This window comes from Cygnus olor, chromosome 13, assembly GCF_009769625.2.
Source record: "Cygnus olor isolate bCygOlo1 chromosome 13, bCygOlo1.pri.v2, whole genome shotgun sequence".
NCBI classification, from domain to species: domain Eukaryota; kingdom Metazoa; phylum Chordata; class Aves; order Anseriformes; family Anatidae; genus Cygnus; species Cygnus olor.
In genome coordinates this window covers 18,145,154-18,171,132 of record NC_049181.1, presented here as the reverse complement: position 1 = coordinate 18,171,132, position 25,979 = coordinate 18,145,154, and the positions used below count along the sequence as shown (strand labels likewise).

General features: G+C 47.1%; 1 protein-coding gene across 1 annotated transcript in view; it reads left to right on the top strand.

Moving 5' to 3' along the window:
- The first annotated feature begins 1,197 nt into the window (after window positions 1-1,197).
- Window positions 1,198-25,979, top strand: part of PAK3 (p21 (RAC1) activated kinase 3) — a 54,572-nt gene continuing 29,790 nt past the window's right edge. Inside the window, 3 exon segments of the mRNA XM_040572323.1 lie at window positions 1,198-1,247; window positions 17,152-17,348; window positions 22,984-23,084. Of these exon segments, the coding sequence (XP_040428257.1) occupies window positions 17,174-17,348; window positions 22,984-23,084 (276 nt within the window). The 5' untranslated portion in view covers window positions 1,198-1,247; window positions 17,152-17,173.

Here is a 25,979-nt window from a genome sequence, read left to right as displayed (position 1 = left end):
TTCTGGGCTTGTCAGAAAAGTGGTGGTGGCTTAACTGATGCAGTTGTAAATCACCTGCTCCAGTGGTGTGGACGACTGGGTGTCAGGGCGCTCGAGCAAATTCCAGACTTTGCTTCAGTCCATTTTGTGCAGCCGGGTTGTCAAATTAAGTACTGCTGACTGCTGGAGGAGTTGGGCCTGCTTTAAATGTGTCGGCATCAAAGCTTAAATCATAATAAAATGTTTTCTAAGGAGAGTCTGGCCAGTGTCTTCAGCAGCCTCAGTCTGGATGAGAAGGCAGGAAGGAAGGTGGGTGAGTAGATCCCAGTCCTGGTGGTCTCCTCCTCGCTGGTGGGAGCTACCGTGCCTAGGGCCAAGCTGCACGAACGTGTGCCCAGCCTTTGTCACAGCTAGCCCGAATCCCTTCAGTGGCACTTGGGGCCAAGTGACCAGATGCAGGAGGTGTAGAACAGGCACGTCTTCCCTCCTGCCAGCTCTCGGGGGGGGAAGAAGCCCCCCGTTTCTGCATTTGGCAGAAGGGCTTTTGCAGAGTGTCATGCGGCTGTGTGCACGTTGAGAGCATGGGGCCTTGTGCCCTCCCTCCCCAGAGCCATCTGAGAAGCTCCTAGGCCAGGATGGTTGCTCACTTGCTACAGCTCGCATGCTGTGCTTGGAAGTGCTGCTTGGTGTTCAGTCCAGTGTCACAGATTCATGAGAAGGGCAGATCCAAATTGCCTGGGGCACGTTTGTCAGAGAGACACAATAATAATAGGAAATAACGGCCACAGCTCACCTTCTACCTCTTCCAAGCCCTCCCCAGCCATTAGCTAATTAATAACCTGCTCGGGGTCCCTGGGAGATGGCCAGCTGCTACCTAAGGGACGGGAAATGCCAATTCCTCCATTCCAGAGGCGGCACCTTCTGATGAAGCCTTCCTGAACAGTGGCACGTTCCCGTGAAAAGATTCTCGTGCAAGCTGCTGACATGTAACTCGCTGAAAAATTCATGGCCAGGTCCAGTCAGAGACCTGGGCTGTCCCAGGAGCGTGGCCTGTGTCCCCTGGATTGCCATGTGTCTGCGGGGAGGCAGAGCCCTGAGTACAGCTCGGGTCCCAGGAGGCCGGGGATTCGTTACAGTGTAATTGCAGCCACTGAGCAGGGAGGGAATTGAGGCAGGTCGTAATTATGCAACTGGCCAGAGTTCCCACAGTAAGTTGGTTACAGAGCAGAGAACATCAGGTTTCTGGCACTTCTCTGCAGGGAGACAGGGTGGGGAGAGCCCTTTTCATTTTGGATCCCATGTGGATGCTGAAACACACGTTTCTAAAGGCCCTCAGCTCCACTGGAGAGGAACAGAAACGATGGGGACACCAACAGCAGGACGAATCAGTTTTTTGAAAGTATCGATACAGCTGAAGGGGAGGCTGCAAAGACAGGGATGTGGTCAGTGCCTGTAGCAAAGGCAGGTTAACTAAGTGCTGTGTACAGGTAGACCTGACTCTGCAGAGAGGGACAGGGTGCTTGAACACCGAAATACCGAGGTAAACACAGCAGAGAGTGCGCACCTTTATAAGGACAGCACAAACGTCTGGCAGGTAGGACGTAGTGCTGCAAACCGACTTGATTGTTCAGGGAAAGAGGGATGATAATGCTCATTTTCCGTAGATCTTTATCTGGCCTGGGCTGCTGTGGTTGGTGGGTAGCTAACGAGTGCAGAAACACCAGGGCAAAAGATCTTGTTGTCACTGTCTTCAACTGGCAGTGATTGCTCTTCTCCAGAGTGCAGGAGATGCTCTGTGGATTGAATCCAGACTGTAGATTTGAAATACTAGGTATTGCGCGTACAGGGGACAGAGCCTGGGAGCTCAGGTTGTGTTTCTGGGCTGGAGAGCTCACAGCTGCTGGTGGTGAGTGCTAGACAGCAAGAGGAGCTGGGCTCCTGGGCTGTACGTCAGGGACAGGTGGTGGCATGCATTTGTTTATCTTGGTATTACGTCCATAAATTTATTAGGACAATTTGGACTAGTAATTTAATCTGTGCATTGATTTCCTAATTTACAAGCTCCTTGCAGAGTGGTGCCTGCGTTCTGGCCAGCTCAGGTAAGCTCTGCTCAGCTTCGCTTGCTGCAGCCGAGCGGTGTCTGGTCGCAGAGGACAGGCTGCGTGGCGTGCTCTGCAGCCTTCTGTCCTTTTTCTCCTCTAGGCCAAGAGGCTGAGACTCGGCTTTTGGCAGCTGAAAGCCCAGGATCCTGGTCCTGGCTCTGCAGGCCAACGTGCGATTTGTCTAACAAGGACGCACTGATCGCTCCGGAAGCGTGCCCCACCAGTGCAGCAGGACTTGGTGTGCGTGGCACGCACTGAAGGTACCCCCAGCTGCCCGCTGGGGGCCCGGGCTTCGCCTTCACGCTTCCCTTGTGCGCAGGGCTCATGCACTTACTAGCTGGCACCTTGGCGTTTGGCCCCGGCATGGCAGGCAGCCTGCTCTCAGCGTGCTGAGCCTTGGAGCTTGGCTTCAGCAGGAGCAGGAGGACGATTTGGTCCTTTGCACGAGCGGGACTGAGTCGGAGGGGGTGGGCAGCCAGGATGTTTTGCTCACAAAGGCAAGGAAGTGGAATTCAGTTAGTTGTTAAAGGAGTGTTGAGCTCCTCGGGCTGGAAGGGCCTGGAGAAACCTGATGCTGCATTGCTGGAGTCTATTCCGTGACTTCTCTGGGGATTGAATAAGGCTCTGAATGTGTTGAGGTCCTTGCACTTTTAGCCGTAACGCTGATGCTGATAAGCAGAATTGAATTAAACGATAATAGAGGAAAGAGCTGTCTTCCCTGTGCTCTTATCTGGTTTCTCCTGATAGAAGTGTCTGCATCTAGATTATTTTAGGTTTTGTTTTGTTTTCCCATGGTATCATACTCCCTTTAATAAATAATTTGTGGTTCTTTGTGACAATTTTCTTTACTCCTGAAGAGAGGAGATCCAGTTTCATATCCCTTCTGGCTTTGAGGTGTGTAGTTGCAAACAGCTTCTACCATCTCTTTTCTTCCTAGCATTGCCTCCTGTTTACAGTTGTGCCTGTACCTTGGGAGAATTTTGCTTAATGCAAGGTAAATATTTGCTCTTTTCTGGTACACCAAGGTTTTGCCTTATTTTGTTTCTGATGCCAAACGAGCTGTTTGAGATGCAAGGAATGATTAATTTTGCAGAAGAACCTTCAACTCTTAAAAGTGGGAGAATGCTTTCTTCCAGGTGTGGAGACTAAACAAACGGGATGGCTTTTTCATAGAGGCTGCTCTTAGGCTTCCCTCTGAAATCCACCACAATGGGGGGTTGAAACTACCCTGAACACTCGCTACGGTACATCTTTGGCTAGTTTTCCATGTTGTTTCTCCTAGCCCAGGTCTGTGTGCTGCCCTGGGGTGAGGCAGGTCTCTGACCTGCTGAGCTGGGCCAGCACAGATCGGGACGTGAGCAAATCTTGTTTGTTGCTGCAACTTGTGTGACCTGGGGCCGTGGCACACTGATGAGAAGGGCTGGCAGAAGTGCATGCTATCAGCATAAGCTCTGAGGACATCACTGGGCTATCGTGACACGGAGCCTTGCAAAGGGAAGGCAGTGGTTTCTTCTTACCCTCTGGCTTGGCGTGGAGTTGCATTACTGCCTGCGGCACTCTGAAATCGCCTGGAGTCTCCCATTAGGGCTAGGTAGCAATTTGGTGGGTTAGTCTGCTGTCTTCTCTTCCACCGAGACGTGCACGTTGCCTTCTGTCAAGGCCTTGCTTGCTGCCAGCAGTGACCAAGCGGGAAGTGCCGTATGCTGATGCTCTCTGACAAACACGGGCAGTCATCCCTCGGGTGCTCTCGGTGGGGTTATTTTCCTGGTCCTTTCTCCTGGCGTGTGACCCAGACAGCGCTGGTGGCTGGCAAGGTGGGGATGGAAATGTCCCATTGCAGGGAGCATTGCTGGTGGCTCCTTTTCTGTCTGAGCAGGTAAGTGTCCTTTGTGACCTGGTAGGCACCAGCTGGTAACCGGGCTGGGTCCCTGCTCCCCATAGCTGCTGCTCTTAGGGTCGCGTCTTGGCGTGGTTCTTGGCTGCCCTATAGGATTTGGATACCTCAGGGAAAAGCAGGTATCTGACGAAGGCTGCAGGTCGGGGAGGAGGTGACAAAATGCTGCTGGTACAGCAGGCTGATGGGCAGCCCTTCCTGCGGGGTGGGACCCACGGGGTGACCCTGTGCTGCCGAGGACCCTCGGATGGCTGTTCTGGGTCCCTTAGCACTGCCTCAGGTGTTCCTGTGCCTCAGACGGGTGGCATGGAGGCTGTAGGGCCTCGCCGGCTCCTTTGCTCTACAGATTTCTTTAACCAGCCTCAGGGTGGATGAAGGGCCAGGATGTAACCTCACTAGGGACAGGCTCAGTCGATGGCGATTCGTAGATCACAGCTAGCCTTTGCGACCTGTGAGTTAGTGTGGTTTTACTTTTAGTGTGTTCTGTGGTTTCCTTTTGGCTGTTCCAGTTTCTTAATCAAAGCCCTTTGTCTTCTACGGCCTCACAGAGGTATAAATTTTGATGTCAGTGATAATACTTCGTCGTCAAGTACGTTCATGGCTTCATATTTGTATGGCCCTGCTGCCAAGCAATGCATGGCTCTGTATGTCAGCTCCTGTCAGCATAAAGTGATAACACCTCGGGTTTCATGAGTTGTTGTTTTTTTTTTTTTTAATCAACAGCTTCTGTTTGCCCACTGACCTCAGCAATTTTTATTCTGCATTTCCAACATTTGGTGGCATTTCTCTACTCTAAGATTGCCTCTTAGCACCGCAGCTGGCTCTGCAATCCAGCTGGAATCAAATTGCCCTTTGATGTGATGGCACAGCGGCGAACGTGGCCGTAGGAAGGCTGGCAGCTCCTCCTGCAGTGCCTGGCTATTGCCAGCCTGTTTGTCTGCCAAGGCCGTGCTGCAGAGATCCTGCTTTACACAGGAGCATCCTCAGTCACTGCACTCACCTCGTTATTTACTTCCTGGGGAAGCTGCATCATCGGGCGTTCTGTCTCCATGCTCCCTGGGTTCCTCTAACCACGCTCTCGCTCCCTCCAAATGCCATCGCTCTCCTCCATGCTGAGCGGCTGCTTCGGTGGCCGTGATGTTTGGAGGCATTTCCCTGGAGCTGGAGCCTCACAGCACCCCCTGGTAAGACCTGGGTGTCTGAGGCTGGTGTGTGTTTCTCTGGGGGACCTCGAGTATCTCTAGGGTCACAACATGGACCCTGTGGTGCACAGCTCTGTAACCAAAGCATTTACTCTTTTCTCTGCTTCGTGATTTTGCCCGGACAATAGTGCCTTCAGACAGGTTCATTTTGTCTGAGATCAAACAATATATCAGCTGTTCTTGGGTTTGTTGGGTTTTTTTAGACACTGTCCCTGGCAACAGCGTCTTGCTCATTTCTCATAGTTTTCTGCCACTTTCACCTCCATTTTCCTTTTCTTTTCCTCCTCAAGAACAGATCAGTGTACAGGCTTCATTTGTGCTTCTGTTTACCTTTTCTCCTCATCAGCCCAGAATTTCCAGAGGTTTGATGCTCCCCCTTGCCTCTGCACTTCCTATTTTTTCTGTACCTAGGTGATATTTTGTGGACTTACTCTCTTTCTCTTCCTCACTTGCTATCCAGGTTGTTGTGTTGCATGTAGTATGTGCCAGCCAACAACGTGAGGAGCTGTCATATTTCTGAAACTATATTGACTCTTTATTAGGTTCTTTAAAGTCTGGTAGATCTGGAGACACAGACACCATCTCCCGTCTACATTAGTGGCGGCTGCCGCGTGTCTGTTGGGATGGCACCTGGGGTGGACGGGGGCAGCGGATATGTGCATCTTGTAGCCTGGTACCAGGAACCCCGTGAGCTGGCAGTGGCCCTACAAGCAGCTATAAACTATACGTTTATTCTATATTCATTTCATACCTAATAAAATTCTGCGTTAATTTACTTAAATTTACTTTTAAGGCCTGAAGTTGTTGTAAATGGAAAGTAGGGGGTGTCTAAGGATGGAATCTATTTTGGGTCCTGTTGTCCTCTTTCCTCTTCTTCCCTCGCTTTTATTTGTTTGTTTACTTGTTTCTATACTTTTTGATGGTTTCTTATTTTTGCTGCTTTCTTTGACCTGACGGAGGATTGCATCAGTGTCAGCTGCTGCTCTGGGAGTTTGTACTTTTGCAGGGATTTGCGTGAGGACCTCTGGCTGCTCAAGAAACACGTACTGAGCAGTGGAGGTGCTTCCCTTCCAAAGGAGCAGGTACTGGTGGTTCTGCACCCTCTGCGCAGAGAGCCTGAGAGACAGCGGTACACTGATGTGTTGTGAACAGACGTAGCTTGGTGCTTGTCTGCTCCTATCAGAAGATTCCCGTGTCCTTTTGCATCAGCGACTTGTAAGGGCGCTCCCAGGTTCTTCAGACAAGGCTTCTTGGGCTGTACAGAGCGGCTGCGTGGTTTGTGCTGCCGGAAAGTTGCAGGAAACAAGAATGAAACACAGACGTGTGAAATACCTACTGGCTGCTCCAGCTACGATTTATAGCACAGACACGTTTCCAGAACTAAAATGGACCCTGCTGGCTCAGGCACTCTCCCATCCGGTGACTGAGGCTGGGATGCCCTTACTGCTGGATCCCACCACCTTCTGGGGAGGTTGTTTCATCCTATGCCAGGCCCTGTGTTCTTGGCCATGGGGTGCTGGCTGTAGGCAAGAGGCTCCGGACGAGCGCAGAGGAACTGTGAGTGGTTCCTGAACCCCTTTATTTTCGTGTAGGTGGTCAGAGGACAGAGAACTGCCTTCCTGTTGTGATGCGGAGTCAGACAAGAAGTGGGAACAGAGCGCTACTCTGGGGCAGAGGATTTTCGTTGTGTTTGGAGCAATGACATGCTAATTGCTGAACCCCTGTTATAACAAGATAAAAACACTGGTCCGTCGGGGTAGCCGAGAAAACAGCAGATTCAGCGTGTGGGTCTTGTTTTGTGCGTGTCGGTTTCATTTCTCCCCTGACCTATTTAAGAACAGCATTTGTGAGTTTCCTCTCGTGGTCTTCCCATCCTTGTGCTCTGAAGCTGGGGTCTAGCAGGCACGTGGAACCAAGCACACACAGCAGCCGCTCCGTTCCCCCTCCGCCTGCCGCAGACCCACAATACCCCCGAGGTAGTTACGCCATTACACGCGATAAGATCACTAACGTAGCAGGCGAATATTAGATATATGAAGCTAGTCAGCTGTAAATAAAAGGCCTGGCGAAGAATAAAAGGCAAAACGTTGTCCCTGGGGAAGCAAACGGGGATGTGAACGCCTTCCTGCCCTAGTGCCCTAAAGAGACGATGCAGAATCTGGAGCGCATCCACCTCCTGGGTGAAAGGCGTGTGACAGCCGGGCTTTGGTCACTCCTTACCTGCAGGCAGGAGCTGTGTCCTTCCAAACATGACACAGTGCAGTCTTGGGACAGGCTGGTGTGGCAGGTCTTCTCGTGGTGGTGGTGTCAGTCTCCGCTTCTGGCATTCGGACACCTGGAAGTTTGTCCCATGCTCCCCTGATTAGGGGGTCTTTGTCTTCAGCCCCAGGAGCAGAGCTGGCGATGCACTCCCTGTCCTGTACTGTTCCTTCTTGGAGTGGGGTTCACTTCCCAGCTCTGGCTGGCAGTCCTGGGCTGGCCTTGGGTGAGTCTTTTAGGTGTCTGCTTCATCCTCCTACCCTATCACATGGGTTTAAATAGTGTTGTTTACTACGACGAGTTCCTCAGCTCACAAACCAGGGATTGCAGAGGCAAAATGAGCTGAAAGGTGACTGGCAGGTGCTGGAAAAGGGCAAATGGCTCTCACCTACACTTAGTGGCATTATATTCCTGCTCCCTCAGCTCTCCCACGGTCCCGCAGTGGCTGCTGCTTTGGTTTGTGCATGTTTAGTGGGGCATGGGCAGTGCTTCAGCACCATGTCTGTCCTGCTCGTGTTTGTCGTGGCACATCTTCTGTGAGTATGGCAAGCAGAGAGTAAACTGTGGAAGGGCAGAGAAAGCACCAGCCCCGCAGAGAATATGAGGAACAGGGAAATTGGTCCTTTTTTCTCCTTTTTCCCCCGTCTCTTTCGTCTTCCAAACCTTGTTTGATGCTTTTTCTTTTTTTTTTTTTTTAACGTAAACAAAATGAAAGCCATCACAGGCAAGATGCCAACTGGCTTATTAAAGGCAGTCTTAATGCACTGGCTGGAGTTCAGTAGGAATTTAGGGTGCCCATAAAGTACAAAGTCAGGGACTTTATATATACATTGAACTCTTATTATGGAAGTCCAAGCAAGGAGAGGCTTCCATGGCTATAGTTTTAATGGCGAGAGAGAGAACAGTGGTGGGAGCAAGCTTAAACTTGCCAAAACACGGTTACTGTTGTGTTCTCTGCCCAGATCGGTGACTTTTCTTTTAGCTCAAGTGTAGTTGGGTTCAAAGCTGTGCTGGAGAGTGGCCCAATTCAAGGCCCCTTGCTGGTAGCTCATGGTGCTGTCAGCCTTCCCCACAGGTGCTACGTGGTGTTGTGCCTGTGAGTTGGACACAAGCCCCAAGTGCATGCACACTAGAGAGGCACAAGAAATGAGGAAGAGAGGATAAAAGGGAGAAGAGTATAGAAGAGTATGGGAAAGATGCTTGCAAGCTGTCCAAGGCCGGTGGAAGAACTGGCAATTCAACCTGCATGTCTTGAAGCTGTGTCAAGAGGCAGGCAGGGACTTCCTAGCAGTATGGAGTGCTCATGTCTCCTTACGTGGTTCCAGGTATGTTGCTGTAAGGGAGTTTTGCGGAGGAGAAGACACGCATGATGTGGAAAGTAAGAGACATTTGCGCTAATGAAACACCACAGCATGGTTTCTCCTGGGACGTTTTCAGGTATAGGTGAAGCATGCGTGCCAGCCTGGTGCCTTACTTTTATCACGCCTTCACCAGAGAGGATGAGGGAGGGGTGATGAATGTTTCACGTGTCAGGGTGCGGGGTGCTCTGACTTGGAGCGGGGAAGAAGCCCGGCTCTGGGTTCTGAGGATTGGTGTGAGCCTTTGCCTTTCCCCAGCGTTGTCACAGCCCTTTGGTTAAGCCACTGCAGAGATGCTGCTCCAAAGCCTCCCAGCTTTCCCAGATGTCAGTGAGAAAGCGTGAGTTGGAAGCACTTTGGGGATGCAAGAAGGAAGGGGCCTGGGCAGGATCGTTGCCACGCTCACATGCCGAAGTCACGGCAAGCAGACTGCTTGTGAGCATTTCTTCCTGCGTGGCTTACGGAGGGGCTGGCTTCTTGTAGCTGTAGTCCTGGGCAGTGCTTCAGGACAGACTTGAAGTTGCAAACTCAAATCGTTGTCATGGCTATTTTAATCCAAGTGATGGGGTTTTTACTGCTGGTGTGACGTAGCCGTCCCCAGTAAGTAGCCTTTCTTGGTTTAATTTTGACTCCTCTTAGCGAGCAGAAGTGAATCTGAGACATGAGCTCTGAAGTAAGAATAATGAAGTCCATATGGACAATTACTTCAGTGTATTTACAGCGATTTAAGTCTGCACTTCATTTTTGCACAGAAGCTTTCGTGTGTAGGCAAGGACGAGGGGTGCGAGCTGGTGGAACAGGGGATATTTGATAGGCACGACTGGCACGGAGACATCCTCTTCTGCTTTGCGGAGCCCTTCAGCTGTGTAAATAGAAAGCAAAAGGGGCGGAGTGGTAAGAATTTTGGGTTTTCCTCACATCTGAATGCCTTTTCTGGTTTTCTTCCTTGTATCTCATCAGCCTCAGGGAAATGTTTACCAATGCTTTTAAAAGAGGCAGCCCGCAGGCTGGGAGCTGCCCGCTGGCTCTCGCTGGGTGGCAGAGGAGTCCCAGAGCCCCGGTCTGCTGGCATGCACCACCCGCAGCCCTTCCCTTTGTCACGGGAAGCTAAGTTACTTCTCTGATCCTAAGAGTTACCTCAGAGTACGTTTCTTACCATTTTAAAAGCCGTATACAGTGGGTGTGTGCTGTAGGTGGCCCTGCGGCCATTTCTCCGTCCATCGTCTTGTGCCCTGCTGCACTCACTTCACCCGCTGGAGTGTACTGCCTCACTCCCTGGGTTGCTGCGAGGCTTAATTAGCGAATGCCCGGATCCGGTTTCAGTGTGGAAGGCGGCTTCTGTGCCTTCACTCCTTCCCCTCTCAGGTCATGGAACCATCCCAAAGCTCACGCGGTTTAGTGAATGGCCAGGACCCCTGTGTGAGCGTGGGTTAAGCGGATCTCTTCTGTTTTGACATGATTAAAACACCCACAAAGCAAAAAGGTCGGGCCTCAGCCCCATCCCGGCAGGCTGCAGAGTTTGCTCTCCCTGTTTTTTCGCTGCTCCATGGAAGCCTCGGTGCCCTTGTTGGTGTTACCTTGTACGCTCAAGTGCTGCATAAGCACAGCCTGTAAACTTATGCCAAACTTTGAACATTCCTGGCTTTCATGATGGAAAAAAGCCTGTACTTTGCTTTTTGCATGCGGCTTTTTTAGTGGGACTGGGTGCTAGGAGTCTGCAGAGCAGCAGCAAGCTTCTGCCATGAGGGAAGCGGTGCCTAGAGCGGGTCAGGTGAAGGGACATCATGAGACAAGCAAGGTGCATTTTGCCAAGTGCTGCATCTTGTTGCGTTGGCAGTTTGTGAAGAAAGGGCCAACAGAATTGTTGAAAGAAGTACAGTTAGGTGGGCTAAGGGTTTGGAGAGACGAGATCCTGGAAGGCTGTCTATTGAAAAATTGTGTGAAATGAGAATTAAGCAGAAAGCGAAGTGTTTGCAGGTTACTTTGATCAGTTTTGACAGACTCCACTGCTTCAGTCAGCTCCCGGCATTTAGCAACTTAACTGGGGGACTCTTGGGGTCCAGACAAAGGACAGAATAATTTAAATCTGAAGAAATGTTTGGTAAAATAAGACCATTAAACTGACTGTTACTGCATTCACATCCTTTTGTTCATTTATTTGACATTATTCCTGCAAATGAACTGTCAAGAGGGACTTTTAAACCAGTATTAGTGAGTCACTTAGTAAAACTCTTAATGCTGCAATTCATAACAGAAACTTGATTCTCAGCCTTGTGTTTATCCCATCTCAGAAAAGAAGCAGTTACAAGTCCCTGTGACCAGGGTAGTTTTGATTGGATACGACCCGAATTCAAAATACCGCCTGCATACAGCGAGCTGCTTATGAAGGCCTGTTCGGAGGCCAGAAGTCACTTGTCGCAAGTTTCAGAGAATAACTTCTGAATATACTGGAGGAAATCATAAGCTGCTTACAGGGTGTTTGCAAACAGAAACAGAGAGTACATTAATCAAAGAAATTACTGTGTTTGAATAATTTGCTCAGCCCAGAGCTTGTTTACCTGCCTGTGAGGGGAGCGCAGAGGCCAAGTTGGCAAATGTTTGTATTGTGCTTTGAGACAGTCCTGTGAAAAGCAGTATGGAAGTGAGGCATTTCTTTTAGGGTTTCTAGGGCTGTAATTCCCCACATAGTTTGTGTGAATGCTGCCGTTTTTCAGGGCAGTAAACAGAGGCGAGGAGCTGCTGTCCCATGGCACATGCGTGTGGTAGGCCCTGGCCAGGGGCCCTGCCTTGTCTGATGCTGAACATGGTGGCCCTTGTCAGAAACACATCAGGGCGATACTTTACCGTACCCACGTTTTGTGGAGAAGGCAGCAAGCCTCTCACATGGCAGTAGTGAAACTCTGACTGCATCTGTTCTGTGCAGCTCACCAGCTGCGCTTCCAAATGAGCTTTAAAAGGGCTGCAAATGAACACGTGGATGGAGAAAAACAGATACAAGCCTCCAGCAACTGCGCTGGAAAGTACTGTGTAAATACGTTCAGCTAATATTTAACAGAGTATCTCGGTACTCAATACCTAGAAAGAATCCTTCTCGGTTACAACACCATTGATTTCTGGGAAACGGATGCCTATTGCTGGGAGCAGACTTTGGCCCATACAGCTAAGTAATAAAATAGCTTTTTGCAGGAAGTATATTTATAAACAAAGAGCTCTAGGGAAAAAAAGAGCATTGCGTCTTCAAGTTATATTTGCAAAGCTACTGCCTGAATATTGGCATGGCTCCTTCCAGTCAAGGGATCTTAGAAACAGTTTTGCTGCATCACAAGCTGCAATAGTATCTCTGAGGCTTTGAAAATGAACCCCAGTGTCTCTGCAAACAGGATGCTCTTTGTGAGTTTTAATTGGAACCAGTCATGTCTGAATGCTGCAGACTTGGAAATAACGTGACTAACCTAAGAAAGCTATTCAAGACCTATCTGCAAACAGTATTCTCCAGATACACGCGGGTGAAGAGCTGACTGGGATAAAGGCCCAGCACGAGATTTTGCTCTGAACTTGAACTGAATTGAACCAATTTTTTTGCATGTGTGGTGTTCTGAAGACATTTGGGTGCGTTAAGTATCTTCCTCTCCTTTCCCTAGCTTGGCAAGAACTGGATGCAAAAAATATTCTAAGACAGGTTTTTGCAGAGGGGGAATTGAGTCATGGAGAAGCTGAATGCCCTGTATTTAAAGTCCATGTTTGTCTTTACCCTTACAAAACTGATGGTAGGAAGAGGTGGGGTGGAATGAAAAGGACATTGAATTTGTTCCCTGACCCTGTAATAGTTGTGTTGAAGTCACCGACCTGGTTGAGAATTTAATTTCAGTTTTTCCACTTGGCCACGAAGCCCTAGCTAACGTACTTGAATATGTTTTTATTGCTGTGTTTTCAATAGAATAGTCTGCTTCCTTAAATACTCCCTTAAAGCCTTTGGCTGTTGTAAGCTTTCTCTGGACATAGGTGTTGGGCATCCGCCTTTGTTGCACGTTACTGTCTTACCAGTTTGTTTTAAAAGGGTTACCAGCACCACCTTGGCTGCTCTGATGGGGTCTTGGAGGAATGAGGTGAGAAAATTCTGATGATTGTGTGCTCCATCCTCTTGGCAAGCATGAGCTGGGCCCTTCCAAAACCTGTCCCTGAGGACAACCTGGGTGGCTCCCGCAGCTCTGGTGTGGGATGGCAAAGTGCTCTGGTAGGTGTGCTGTCACAGTGCTCGGAAGCAGGGTGCGGTGTTTCACAGGTCTGCGGGGAGGTTTTGCCAGGCCCTCACCTCCTCCATAGAATTGTTCTGCAGGCCTCAGTTCTGTTTTTATTTTAAATTTCCTCCTTAGCCCTCAGGGCTGCAGGAGGATTCTAGAAAATGTGACACGAGTGAAAACCAACACCGTGATGGCTCTCTGGATTTGCAAGAGTTGTGGAATATTAGCTCAGAAACCCTGGAAGTGTTCCTTTCCCTTCAGTCAGTCCTGCGGATTTTGCAATCTTTCAGGCGTGGAGTACCTTACTCTACAAATTCAGCATTATTCTCCTAGAATTTGCAATTCTGATACAGGTGGGAGGTTGAGTTTTCTTTTCTCTTTCTTTCTTTGTCTTGCCTAGAAGCTTGCTTTCAATAGCTTCTTAGGAGAAGGTCTTCAGTGGATTATGTGCTGCGTATGTGCTCCTTGGCCCTCCATTCTTTGGAGGTTTTCTCTAAGTTGGAGCAAATCAGTACAAAACACTCAAATTAAATATGATAGTGAATCTTATTTTGCCATGATGCAGTGGTATATGGAAATTCTCAAAATTAGAATGAATGGAAGAGCAGATGGGCTCTGATCAGGAAAACCATAAATTTTAAGTCTCTCACTGTGTATTGCTTTGTGGTTTGCTTTAGTTTTCCTTTAGACCAGCTTTAGGAAGTTAATATCAACCGTTAAACCTTTCAGGCTATCTTCCCCCCTCTTTTTTCTTCTGGTTTAGAAGTGAATAAAAGAGCTTTGTACAGTTCTTGAAACTGAGCCTGAAACAGCTCTGAACAAAATATAGTGTTCCTTTCAAGATCTTGGAAATAATTACATCATAGGCAAATTGGGCCAGAAACCGTTAATGGTATTCTTTGTGGAACGAAATCCTATGGGAGGACCTATTTCAGCAGACTGGCATTGTTTACAAACAGATACAGTGACAGATACAGTTGTCCCATTCTGAGGGCAGCTGAAGCTTTGTGCCATATAATAGACTTCACAGAATAAACGTCTTGCTTTTGATAATAAGCTGAAGACGTGCCTTGCTGCTTCTATGGTCGCCCTCACGCTGATGATTTTGGGGAGCGAAGGCCGTCTTTGGCACCAGAGAAGTATTTGTAGGTGGGTTAAAGAGCAAATAAAAGCCTGTGAGGATTGCTTGATGTTGGGAGAGAAAAGAAAAGCATCCCAGTAGCATGACTGCAGGATGTCTGCCTGCTCATGGTTGATGGTGCAAGCTGGAAGATGCTGCGGATGCAGAGCCTTGCTGGCAAAGGGCTTTCTGGAGCACCATGGCTCTGCTGGGCAGTCCTCCCTACTACCTTTCAGTCCTTTTCAATGCTGGCTCTTTTTTCCTCATTACTGGAAACCCTCTTGCATTTCAGGATAGAATCACAAAGATTATTAACGTTAACTGTTTGACCTAAATCTACAAAAGCATTTAGTTCTCCAGGTAAGTAGGCTAGTCTGTACTTGAAAACCAGATCAGCACAAACCCTCGCCTGGGCATAACTCTTGCTACTCCCTGGTGGTACAAAACACGTTGTTGCCTATATACGTGCTTCCATAGGCAGCTGAGCCCTATTCCTCTGCCATCACAGCCAGTCTCCCAGTAGGTCTCTACCTGGGTGGCTGGGCTGTGTCGGCAGAGCCCTCTTGTGGGGACCGGACACATGCCAGTGGACCAGAATTTTCTGTGCCCATCACTTCTGTGCTTTCCCAAATGATGTGTTCCAAAAAGCATCTTTCTGTCTGAGAGCTGCTTCCATTACACAACTTGGTTAGCTAAGGGTGCGTGATCTTTTCCACGCTTCCAGGCACAAAGGCGAGGCTCTGGGGACCACCACCTGGTCGGTGGGTGCCTGAGATTCAGCCTTAGCTCTAGTGGAGGTGAAAACTCAACTGGAGGTAAGGTCTAGCAGTCCACAGCGGCCTTGAGACCAGCGGTAGACATCCCCTTTGGCTGGTGAACACCTTGTTGATCTGCCAGTGAAGCAATTGTTTGAGGTCTCCCGAACTCTCTGAAGGCAAAGTCTGCCCAGTTAACTCAGATCACTAATTTAACCCAGACCAGTTGATGAAGTCAGCTGGGAAGAGTGCTCATATAAACTGCTCCCCCAAGGAAGGTGAGCAGACAGGCGTCAGTGATGTCTTTAGGTATGTGCTGGTGAATCGAGATCTCCGCAATCCCTGCTTTGCGCTATGTGTGCTGGGGAGAGGGTTGGACCAGCTTTTGCTGGGGTTGTCAATTGTGCGACCTTGGGGACGGATCCTGGGATCCCTTGGGGATCAGGACATTCAGAAGCCCAGCTTTGTAGACCCAGTGACTAGTGCAAGACGGAGATGTGATGAGTATGTTTCCTGTATTGTTCTTATCATTAGGCGGATGCTTTGAATCCCAGATCTGTCATTATGGGATCTTGTCTAGATGGAATTAAAAACATAAATACAGTAGTTTAAAAAAAAAAAAAAGAAGAAATGATTGTTTTATGTGTAGTGATTTGAAAATGGTAACAGACTAAAATGCCCACGTCATCATGAAAAACAGGCTAGAGTAAACCTCTCTACATTTTTCAGTTGGTCATTTAGTTTTTATATGGAAGGAATTCTCAAGGCAACGTGGGTTTGATTATCCCCTATTAATATATCAGCCGGAAATCCTGGCAAAATTTCAGCTGTATCGACGTAAATGCTATTCTAGAAAGCTTTAACCTCAGTCCTGGAAAAAAAATAAAAATAATTAAAAAAAAAAAGAAGAAAAGAGGCAGCTTTACCTGACTGAAGTGAGTGCAGCGGTGCTGTTACCCATCGAGATGCAGGACCTTGTTGTGTAAGTCACTGTCTTTGGCTGATACTCCTGAAGAAAGCTATGACTTCCGCAGCTAAAAACATGAGTTGCCTCATCTCAAATTTAAGAGAGGAGCTGCTGACTGCACTAACGTGTGTTATCTGTGAATCAGCACACGGGAGGATCCATCCGACAAGCACAGTGGCCTGCATGTGCCTTCCATAAATGGAGCTACATTCATTTTGGAGGGGTTGGAAGGCAAGGTGCTTGGAGAATTGTAACCTTTAAAAATATGCACTAGAGCCCACATCACATCTGATCTGTTTGAAATCATACTCTATTTTCAGGTCTTAAAACAGTCGGAGTTCATTTTACCAAGCACTGCTTGTTTGTTAAACCAGCTGGTTAATCCAGGCTTGAATTTTAATATTTAAGATACACTAGAAAGATCAGGAATTTCAAAAGCAGTACCTGCCTTGTGTTTCCCCAACCTGCAAATCTTGTATAACAATTTCTGGGTGTTTTTTTCCTTAGATCAGTAACCCTGTGCTTAGGGGGTCAGCAGAAGGCTGTATATGTCCCTTCCTTCTGATGTACCGTGCTCAGGACTTTATGGTGCTGTTTTCAAAGCTCTGCCACAAACAACCCTACAGTACCCATGTGGGAACAAGAACAGAAAGAGGAAGACTTGAATGTTTTCAGGATGCGATCATTTTCCTGCTTAGGTTTTGACTGATTTTAAAGCAAATGCTTTGCTCATTTTTATGTGCAAAAATATTTTTAATCGGTACTTCTGAATAAATTTCCTTTGGCAAGATGGTTCCTTTTGAAACCCCACACTCTCATGAGTAAACCCTCTGCAAACACAAAGTGGGGAGGGAACAGATCTTAATGCTTGCTATCTATACCAGCCCAACATCCACCCTCTTTCTTACATCATATAAATGGTCCACTAGGGTACAAGATAGTTTTAATAAGTCATGTGAACTTGGCTTTGGAGGTCTGGTTCTAGAGGAAGGTTTGGTTTGTAAACAACTGCATGAAGAAAAAAGTTGTAAATATTTTTTAAAAAAAGACTTTATGAAAGACAAAAAAATCTTTATTTTTGAAGTGGTACAATGATTTTTAGGAATTAGTCACTGCATGTATTTATAGCAAACAGCACTAACCTTATTCAGAGCAAACCTCTAACAGACAGGCTTCCTTATTCCAGCAGAAGGCTTTTTTCTTTCCTCTTCTCCCCAGGACACCGGCCTTGGCATCCTCCCTTGACAGGCATGCTTTCTGTTCTGCTTTTGCAGGAGGCTGTGAGGTCTGCTGAAGATGTCCGATAGTCTGGATATTGAAGAGAAACCTCCAGCCCCACCGTTGAGAATGAACAGCAACAATCGCGATTCTTCAGCACTAAACCACAGTTCAAAACCGCTCCCCATGGCCCCTGAGGAGAAGAACAAGAAAGCCAGGCTTCGCTCCATCTTCCCAGGAGGAGGGGATAAAAGTAAAGTATCAGCAGTGCGAATGGGTGGCTCCATCTTTGTCTTGCTTTCTGTCGGTTGCTGTGTTTACTTTCTGCCTCTGTTTTCTTTCTGTTTCAGTTGCAGAACATGGTAATTAAAAGTCCTTCCAAAGCCTTCTGTTCCAATTACTCTAGTAACATGTTTCAAAAGAGGAGGAGGTGTTCAGTCAGTTACTTCTTGTCTTTGGGAAGCCAGTAAAACATGCACACACGTTGTGCGACTTGCCTTTTAAAAATACCTCTACAGTTAAGTTGGGGAATCCTTTTCTTTGGGTTTCGCTTTGGGTTTGCAGTAAAAGCAGAGATGAAGTTGCGTGCTTTGCAAAACACATTTGCAGAAATGAGAAGGCAATATACCTGACACTTTTTTTTTTTAATACACTTGCATTCCATGAACAGGAGCAAGGCTTTTCGTGCTTGTCGCTTCTGCAGTGATAGTGGATGCAGAATGGCTTGTTTTAAAACCTGCTGGGTGTGGTCACAGAGAATCTTTTAAAAGCATTTCAGTTGCATTCTTTAAAATATGTTGGCAGAATGGGGTAAGTCTTGAGTTAACGTATTTGCAGAATCAAGGAAACTTAATCCTCTTTTTTAATGTCATGGGACCTGATGGGCAGCACCCATGAGTGCTGAGGGAGCTGACTGATGGCATTGCAAGGCACTCAATTATTTTTGAAAGGTCATGGCGATTGGATGAGTTGCCTGACAACTGGAAAAAAAGTGACTGGCCCTTCTGTCCTCGAGAAGGAGGATCCAGGGAACCACACACCAGTCAGCCTCACCTTGGTGCCTGGGAAGTTAGTGGAGCAAATCTTCCCGGAAACCATTTCCAAACCAATAAAGGACAAGAATGTGACCAGAAGTAGTCAGCATGGATTTACAAAGGGGAAGTCGTGATTAACCGTCCTGACAGGCTTCTACCTTGAGATGACAGGCTTGGTGGTGAAGGGAGAGCAGTGGGTATTTTCTCTAGTGAGGTGTTAACACAGCCTCCCTTGGTACATCCTTGGAGAAAAACTGCTGAAACACAATGTAGATGAGTGGACAGTGAGGTGAACTGAAAACTGGTTGAAATGCTGGTCACAAAGCGTTAGGATCAGCACCATGAAATCCGGCTGGAGGCCAGTCATTAGCAGAGTAGCCCAGGAGCTGAACACTGGGACCAGCAGTGTCTAACATCTTCAATAATGAGTGGGGCGATGGGACAGACTGCAGCTTTCTCAGCAGGTGTGCAGGTGATAGAAAACTGGGAGGAGTGATTGACACAGCAGATGGGGTGGCAGAGAAACCTCAACAGCCTGGAGAAATGTATGGACAGGAACCTTGTGAAAGTCAAGGAAGGGAGATGCAGAGGGCTGCACCTGGGGAGGAACAGCCCTGTGCACCAGTACGCACTGGGGTCATCCAGCTGGAAAGCACTTCTGAGGAAAAAGACACACAGACTTCATCTTTTGTGCCCATTGCAGTATAGGAGGCAGTGTGAACAAATTGAAATACAGAATATTTTAGGTTGAAATTTACAATTTAAGCATAACAATTTTTTATTTTTTTTTTAACTGTGGTTGTGGTTGAACACTGAAACAAGTTGCCCAGAGAGGCTGTGAAATCTCCATCCTTGGGGGTATTCAGCTTGGCACAGTCCTGGGCAGCTGCTCCAGGTGGCCAGCTTTGAGCAGACCGTGGGGCTAGGTGAAATCCAGGTGTCCTCACAGACCTCGGCCATCGGTGACCTGCTGGACCATGCCTCAGGCAGATCTGTTAGGTTCACCCTGCAGAGCACTTCCCCAAATGTTTCCTTCTGGGAACAAAATGAATTTTCAATTGATGCTTTTTAAAGGCTGGAATTAAAATCTGTCCCTGCTTGTTTGATTCCCAGAATGGCTCGGGTCACTTGCCTGCTGCTGGCAGGGTGGTTTGTGCTTCTCCGAGGGCATGGCTCTAAAGCAGGAGGTGCAGTGCGAAATGCGTGTGGAAACAGGGAGATCCAGAAACATCCCCTCCTGGAAATGGGCAGTGACATTAAAAATAGACATAAATAACTATCAGACAGAGCAGTCTTAGGAAGTACGCAAGTGTCATGGTTTTAAATGTGGCTGGGAGGGAAAGTAAGCTAAGAGTTATAGCTTAATTTTGTTGGGTGAAGTAATAAATGGAGTAAATTTAACTTGGCTGGTCAAGCCCCTTGAGGTGGTTTCATCTCATGGTTGGCTTGTGGGTCAGGGCATCAGCTGGCGAATGCATGCTTTGCAGACTCAGACACATTTTTGAGAGTCCTGCTTATAAACATGGAAGGTGATGAATATGGCTACTCGCGCTGGGTGCAATGCTTTTCAGCCTCGCAGATTTATAGCGATAGTCCGCTGCTGGTGTTAGCGCACAGAACATGAAAATACCGTGGCAGGGTGTTCGTGCCCAAACCTGCAGGAGCTGTGTTGCCTTTCGTTTGCTCCCCAGACAGCAGGGATGCGAGGATGGAGGTGGTGCTGTGCTCCCTCACAGGCAGGGGTTTGTGCTGGCACTGCTGCACTCAGGGACCCGCACTGTTTGGCAGCGCTATGCTACCGGAGTGTAATACCTTGGTTTTCAGTTAGGGTTTGAGCACTTCAGCGTATAAAACCTTGCTTCGGTAAGCCACTGATGACTGTGCAGGGCCTGTCTATGCTTCTACAGTCAAAGCAAGCCACTGAAGTCACACCTGATCTCCTCCCATCTCTTGGTACAGCTCCTCTTGCCCCATCGCTGGGGAAGGTACCCCGTTTCCTGGGGCAGGAATACTGAAATACATTCCCGGTGTCACCTGGGCAGTCTGTGTGTGGAGCAAGGAATCGAACCCATTCCCCACATCCCATGCCGAAGCTGTGACATGAGCCATTTTCTTCAGAGGTAGCGATGGTGATGGGACCGCAGTGTTTCCTTTCAGCAAAGTGCTGTTGCCTCAGGAGACCTGAGAACAGAAAGAAATGGCTTGTGCTCTTCCAGCTGTTTGCATCCAGCCTTGCTCTTCTAACCCCCCTGCAATTGCTGTGCAATAAATTAATATAGCGTGTGAACTGAGGCCCTGCAGAACACTGAACCTAAGGCAATAAGAAGGGGGCAGGCCCACCACGGCTCAGATCCTCCTTTCACCTCCAGAGGTACATCTGTGTAAAGATCACTGGGTGAGTAACGTCGCTCCCAGTGAAGGTGCTGGATGGAAGTGGAGTCTGACCTGAAGTCATCTGGATGCCTCCTGTCCAGGAAAAGAACAGAGGAGAGGAATGAAGCTCCAAGTGTTTCATATTAGTGGAGGAGAAAGAAAAGGATAAGGCTGCTGGAGTGGGGGGGGGGGGGGGAGGGGAGGGTGCTGTGAACAGATTTTTAATTCTGTATATAGTTTACACCAGATCTGCGTTGGTCCATAGGCATTCTGTGTGCACCTGGTAGGCAGAGCCCTGTGAAACAGAGGAGCCAAATGGTGAGGAATGAGCTGGGATGCTTGTCCCTGCAGGAGAGGCCTGGAAAGGACGAGTGCTGCTGTTGATGGAACGTTTTCTCTAATACCTTGTTTCACATACAGATTTGACTGTTGCTTTAAACTGAATTTGTTGACCCTTTAAATCTAATTTTCACTGCATTTGCTTGCAAATGATGAGGTAAGGAGAAGCCAGTGAGTGTTATCTACAGCAAAAAGTTAGGTGTGCTGAACAAAGATGACATCTAACTGGCAACCTTTATCCTGAAAATTAAAGCAACACCACCTTAGAGATAAAAGAAGGCAAAAAGCCTTTGCATTCATATGTGATATATTGCTGCTATCTTTATTGAGTGCCAAATGAAAATAATTCATCAATGAGCATTGTGTAGGGGGTTGCAGTACAGCTGAAAGGTGGCGGTTAATTATTTAATGAGGATGAATGCAACAGTGCAGGGGAAGAATTAGAAACATCCCAAGTACTCTGGATTTTAGTTAGGAGGAGCAGACCATCTTCCAGCTAAGCGAGGCTGCAAGGTAGAAGAAGAAAAATGAGGCAGGAGAAGCTTTCCTTTATAAGATAAAACACAACTTGGAAACTTGGAGTGGTTTGCTGCGGGGAGCCTTGCTGTCTGTGAGCAAAGGCAGATCCAGGATGCGAGGGGTGCTGGTGCATTGGGAGCTCAGCCCTTGGGTGAGGCACCTGGGGGAACTCATGAAGTGGGCAAATGTAATACTAAAATGCAGGCTAATTACGCGTCCATGAGCAGTGAAGGCTGATGTGACAGAAGATAGATTTTGCAAAGCTCTATCCTGGCTGATAGCAGTGTAGAAGGGGAAGCTTGTGATTGAGCTAGCAGCATTGTCTTCCTCCAGGTCTTTTTAATGTGCAGAGCAGGGCTGTCACTGGCACTGCATGGAGGGAATATCGAATATAAAGACGGGAACTGAGCAATTGCTCCTTTCCCTCCTGCTGATGTGTAACTGTGGCACACGTCGTCATTTTCCTGTTATTGTTAATAAATGGTAACGCAGTGGCATTTAGAGATCCTGATAGAGGGTCCCATCAAGACAAGCACAGTATAAACATCTTGTATAGCTCTGGGTCGCTCAGTTGTTAGCATAAAGTCGTACTACATCAGACCTACAGAACAAGCTGCTCAGGACCATAATGAGGATACCTAAAACAGGTATACATTAGATGAATAGGAAGGGTGGCAGAGGAAAGGTAGGATCCTGAGGTGCAGGGTGCTCAATTTAAAGATATAAGATGATGTCATTTTTAAAATTTTTTTTTTTGCATGCATCATGAGAGTTTCACGTGTCTTATTTCCTGAGTTTGCATTTCTAACTTTCCCATACTACAAGTGGACACTGTAATATTTGCTCCATTCTCGTCATTAGGATGTGATTTTGTCACTGAGATGACTAATGTGTTTGGTAGAACAGCAGCTTCCCACTCAGCTGTTACAGATACGCCCCTGGCACTAAAGAGGATCCTACAGATGCTCTGCACGGGATTGTTCAACCACATGGTGATCGCTCCTGGAGCGTGTGGGTGCTCCAGGGAAGCCAAATAATTCAAGTACTTGTCAGCAGAATGGGTATCTGAACGCAGGTTTATGCTACCTTCGTCTGTGTGTTTGGGAGTTTGCCAAACATTCTGCCTGTTTTCACAGGACTTTTAGGAACCTGGTTATCTTTAAAACCTCTCCTCTCTGAGTTGGCTGACTTTGACAGGTTCAGAGCATGGTGGAGAAGACACGCATGCAGACAGGCTCACACGTGCACGTCCTGGATACTTCTGCAGGAGCCCAGAGAGCAAAGTCAAACAGGAATTTAGTGGCTAGATATGAAAACTTATGGAGAAAATAACTGACAGTAGAAGTCATACTGGGTAGAGGTGGCATAAGGAAACTACTTCATGAACTTAAATTCCCTTGCTTTGGCAGCTGTGACACTGATTGGAAGAAAACCAAAATCAAATATCACCTTCTAGACCTTCTCAAAGCAGGGGCTGACATTCAGGCTGGTGTTGTATTAATTGTCAAGTAACCTTTGAACTGTTACCCAGTTTTAAAACCCTATTTGAGCGCAAACGATTGTGATAATTTTTGAATGAAAAGCTGTACAGAAAATAAGTGCATGTTAACATTTTGCCCCTAGCCAATAAGAAGAAAGAGAAGGAACGTCCGGAGATCTCTCTTCCTTCAGACTTTGAACACACGATTCACGTGGGGTTTGATGCCGTCACTGGAGAATTCACAGTAAGTAACTGCTGTGTTGCATGTTTACTAAAATTTCTGCTTTCTTGATGGTAAAATAGCTGCCTGTTGCCAGAAACTTCAGATGACAACAGCCAGGCTGTGAAGAAAGAGACCTTTATTTTTTGGGCTTAGGGTTTGGAGTGTTTTACTTCTGATTCAGGCTGCTTTTTTTTTCTCCAAGGATTATCAGCAGAGTGTCTGTGGAAAATGAAAAACTTAAGAAAAATGTAGGTGTATGCTTTTACCAGTCCCACAGGCTGGTTATTCAGTCTTTGGGAAAGCACTGAAAAACCCCACATATGCGCATAGCGTCTGTCTTGCTGTAGACAATTGGCCCCAAAGTGCAAAGTCCAGCTGCTCTGCAGACAGCTCTTGGAGATGCTCAGAAAGAACTTCAAAATGTTGAAGTCCATTCATTTTAATTCAGTAATCTTCAAACTATGCCTGTTAGGCTAGGTGATCAGCTTTTTTTACTTACATTACAAAGTATATGAAGCATTGGGAAAAATGAGTCTGATAGAAGCTCCTTGAAGTCTGCAGGGGACTTCAAATCATTTTCTCAGACTGCTGGCTAGGTGCTGAAACCATTACTCAGTGAAGCTGAGATGGCAGTAAGCTTACACTTGGTTGAACTGCAGAGGTGAGAGGAAACATTAGCAACTCTCCGTACCATCAGTAGTACCCTGTGAGCTAAGTGGTCAGACTGTGTTCTCACCGTATGTCAGACTGTAGCGTGTGCTGCATACACCAAACAGGATGGGACAAATCACTTGCTTGGACAAAGTCTGGTTGGTTTCTGAAATTTGAGCCCTAAATGTGGGTTCTTCATCACTTTTTTTACTTCTGTTGCTATTTTTGCTTCTCAAAAACATTTCAGGAGGCTGGAAACTTTCTGTACACTTCAACAGCAGCAGTAATAGTACTAGCAACAGGAAAAGGAAAAGGACACACATAATGATAGCGTGTCTTCAAAGAAGTAGTGAAACTGAAAAATTCTTAGTAATTAGGAAACACAGCTACATTTAAAATATGTAGACTAGTTAATTAGCTTTAGTTAAAAAAAAGATATAAAATCTTTCAAAATTATTTTTGTGCTGAACCCTAGTGCTTGATTAAATACTCATTTAAAGTACCCAGATGTGGTCATTTGCATTCAGAAACTTAGCGTAAAATTTTAAAATAGTGTTTTCCCTGCTACCCTGTTTTTTCTCTTTTTCCTCTCTGCCTCTCTCTGTAGCCACTTTATTGCTCGGGTTTCTCTTCAGCACCATTCTCTATCTTGTTACCACGTTATATGTTATGCTTTTGTTTTCTCCATTTTTGTGTTGGAGTTTCTTACTTCTTCCTTCCTTCCTTGTTTCACTGCTCTCCCCACTGAATGTTGAGCTATTCTTCCTTTCCTCTATTTATTCTTCCTTTCAACCTACTGCCTGTATTTCTGCCCTGTGCTTCAGACTTTCCTTCTGGCTCTACGCAAACGCGATGGGTCACTCACTACCTGTTCTCTCCTAGGCTGGCTGGCTGGCGGCGAGGATCCCAGTTAGTTGTGCATCCCTGCCAGCTGCAGCAAAAAGGAGGGAAGCAGAGGTTAACGCATTTGAGTTCTAAGTTCTCTATCTAATTCAGAGATGACGGTTTGAATCAGTGTGAATATTATTGCTATTATCCAGTGCGTCAAAACAGTCTGTAGCTTTGGAGTTTGTTGATTTTCATGTGAGATGCCACCAGCACGGGTCCTAGCCCTTCACAGGACAAAACCTGGCTAAATATATTCACTGTTACTGCTGTAGCACTACTTCTTTTTAATATCTTTTTTTCCCCTTTGAAAACAGCAGACATGAGACGGCTGCTGCTTCTCACAACATTTCTACAGCAATTCTTGTTCCTAAATTGCGCAAGTGCAGTGCTGCACATTGTGAAGGCTCCAACTGATTTAAAACAGACCAAAGAGAAAGGTGACTCCTCACTCCTCCCATGCAGCTTGCCAGCACAAGGCTTAACTCTGCTGTCCTTAGTGGAGCAAAATGTCAGTCAGCAAGGGAATTGTGCTATTAAGAACTACCTGTCAGCCCCCAGTGAGTCTCCAGATGCAAGCATTGCATTTCACGTCACATCTGACATGTTTGATTTGTCCCAGCCTGGGTCCAACTGGTGTATCAGCTGGGCAGTCCTTCTGCAGGGGCTGCCAGTAGCCATACCACGTACAAATATTCCCACTGTCTAGTGACAACACTGTCTGTCTCTTTCAAAAGTTTGGAAGTGCCATGGGAATGTGCAATACATGTACAAATATGGTTTCTTCGTATGTTTTTGTTTGTTGTTAAGTTTCAAATTATTCCAGTTGTCATGCCATTGGTGTTTCCTCTACTGGTTACGTGCAATGCATCGAACCATGTTTTAACACCTAATAGTCACCCCCTGGCTGCATCACCTGATTGCCCTTAGTTGCATCTCAAAGCAAAGTTGGGGACACCTGCATGGGCTCCTGAGTTTTGGCTTTCAGCCTTGAGTACCAAGCTGCATTGTTGCTCATGAACGTATTTTATATCTCCATTTCACTATGCTTGGAGCAACCCCACTTGCTAAGAATTAGGATTTAAAGCCCAAAATAAAATTGGCTCAAAACTGTTGGGTGGGAGCATGCTTCCAGAGCTTTATATTGATTGATTTTGAAGGAACAGTTGCATTTTCTGAATGGAGGAAGAAGTGTGGTTTGCAGGGCTTTGAGTGCATCTTGTGAGGCATGCATTTTTGGAACAGTTTCCTGATCCCCAGTCTAGAATAAGACACGGTCACCAACCAAACTTTTAAAGTTTCAAGATTACAGGATTTGCAAGTGGGAGAAAGGTGTGGCTAAAACTCCAAAGAAGTCGCACATTATTAGTTCAGTAAAGC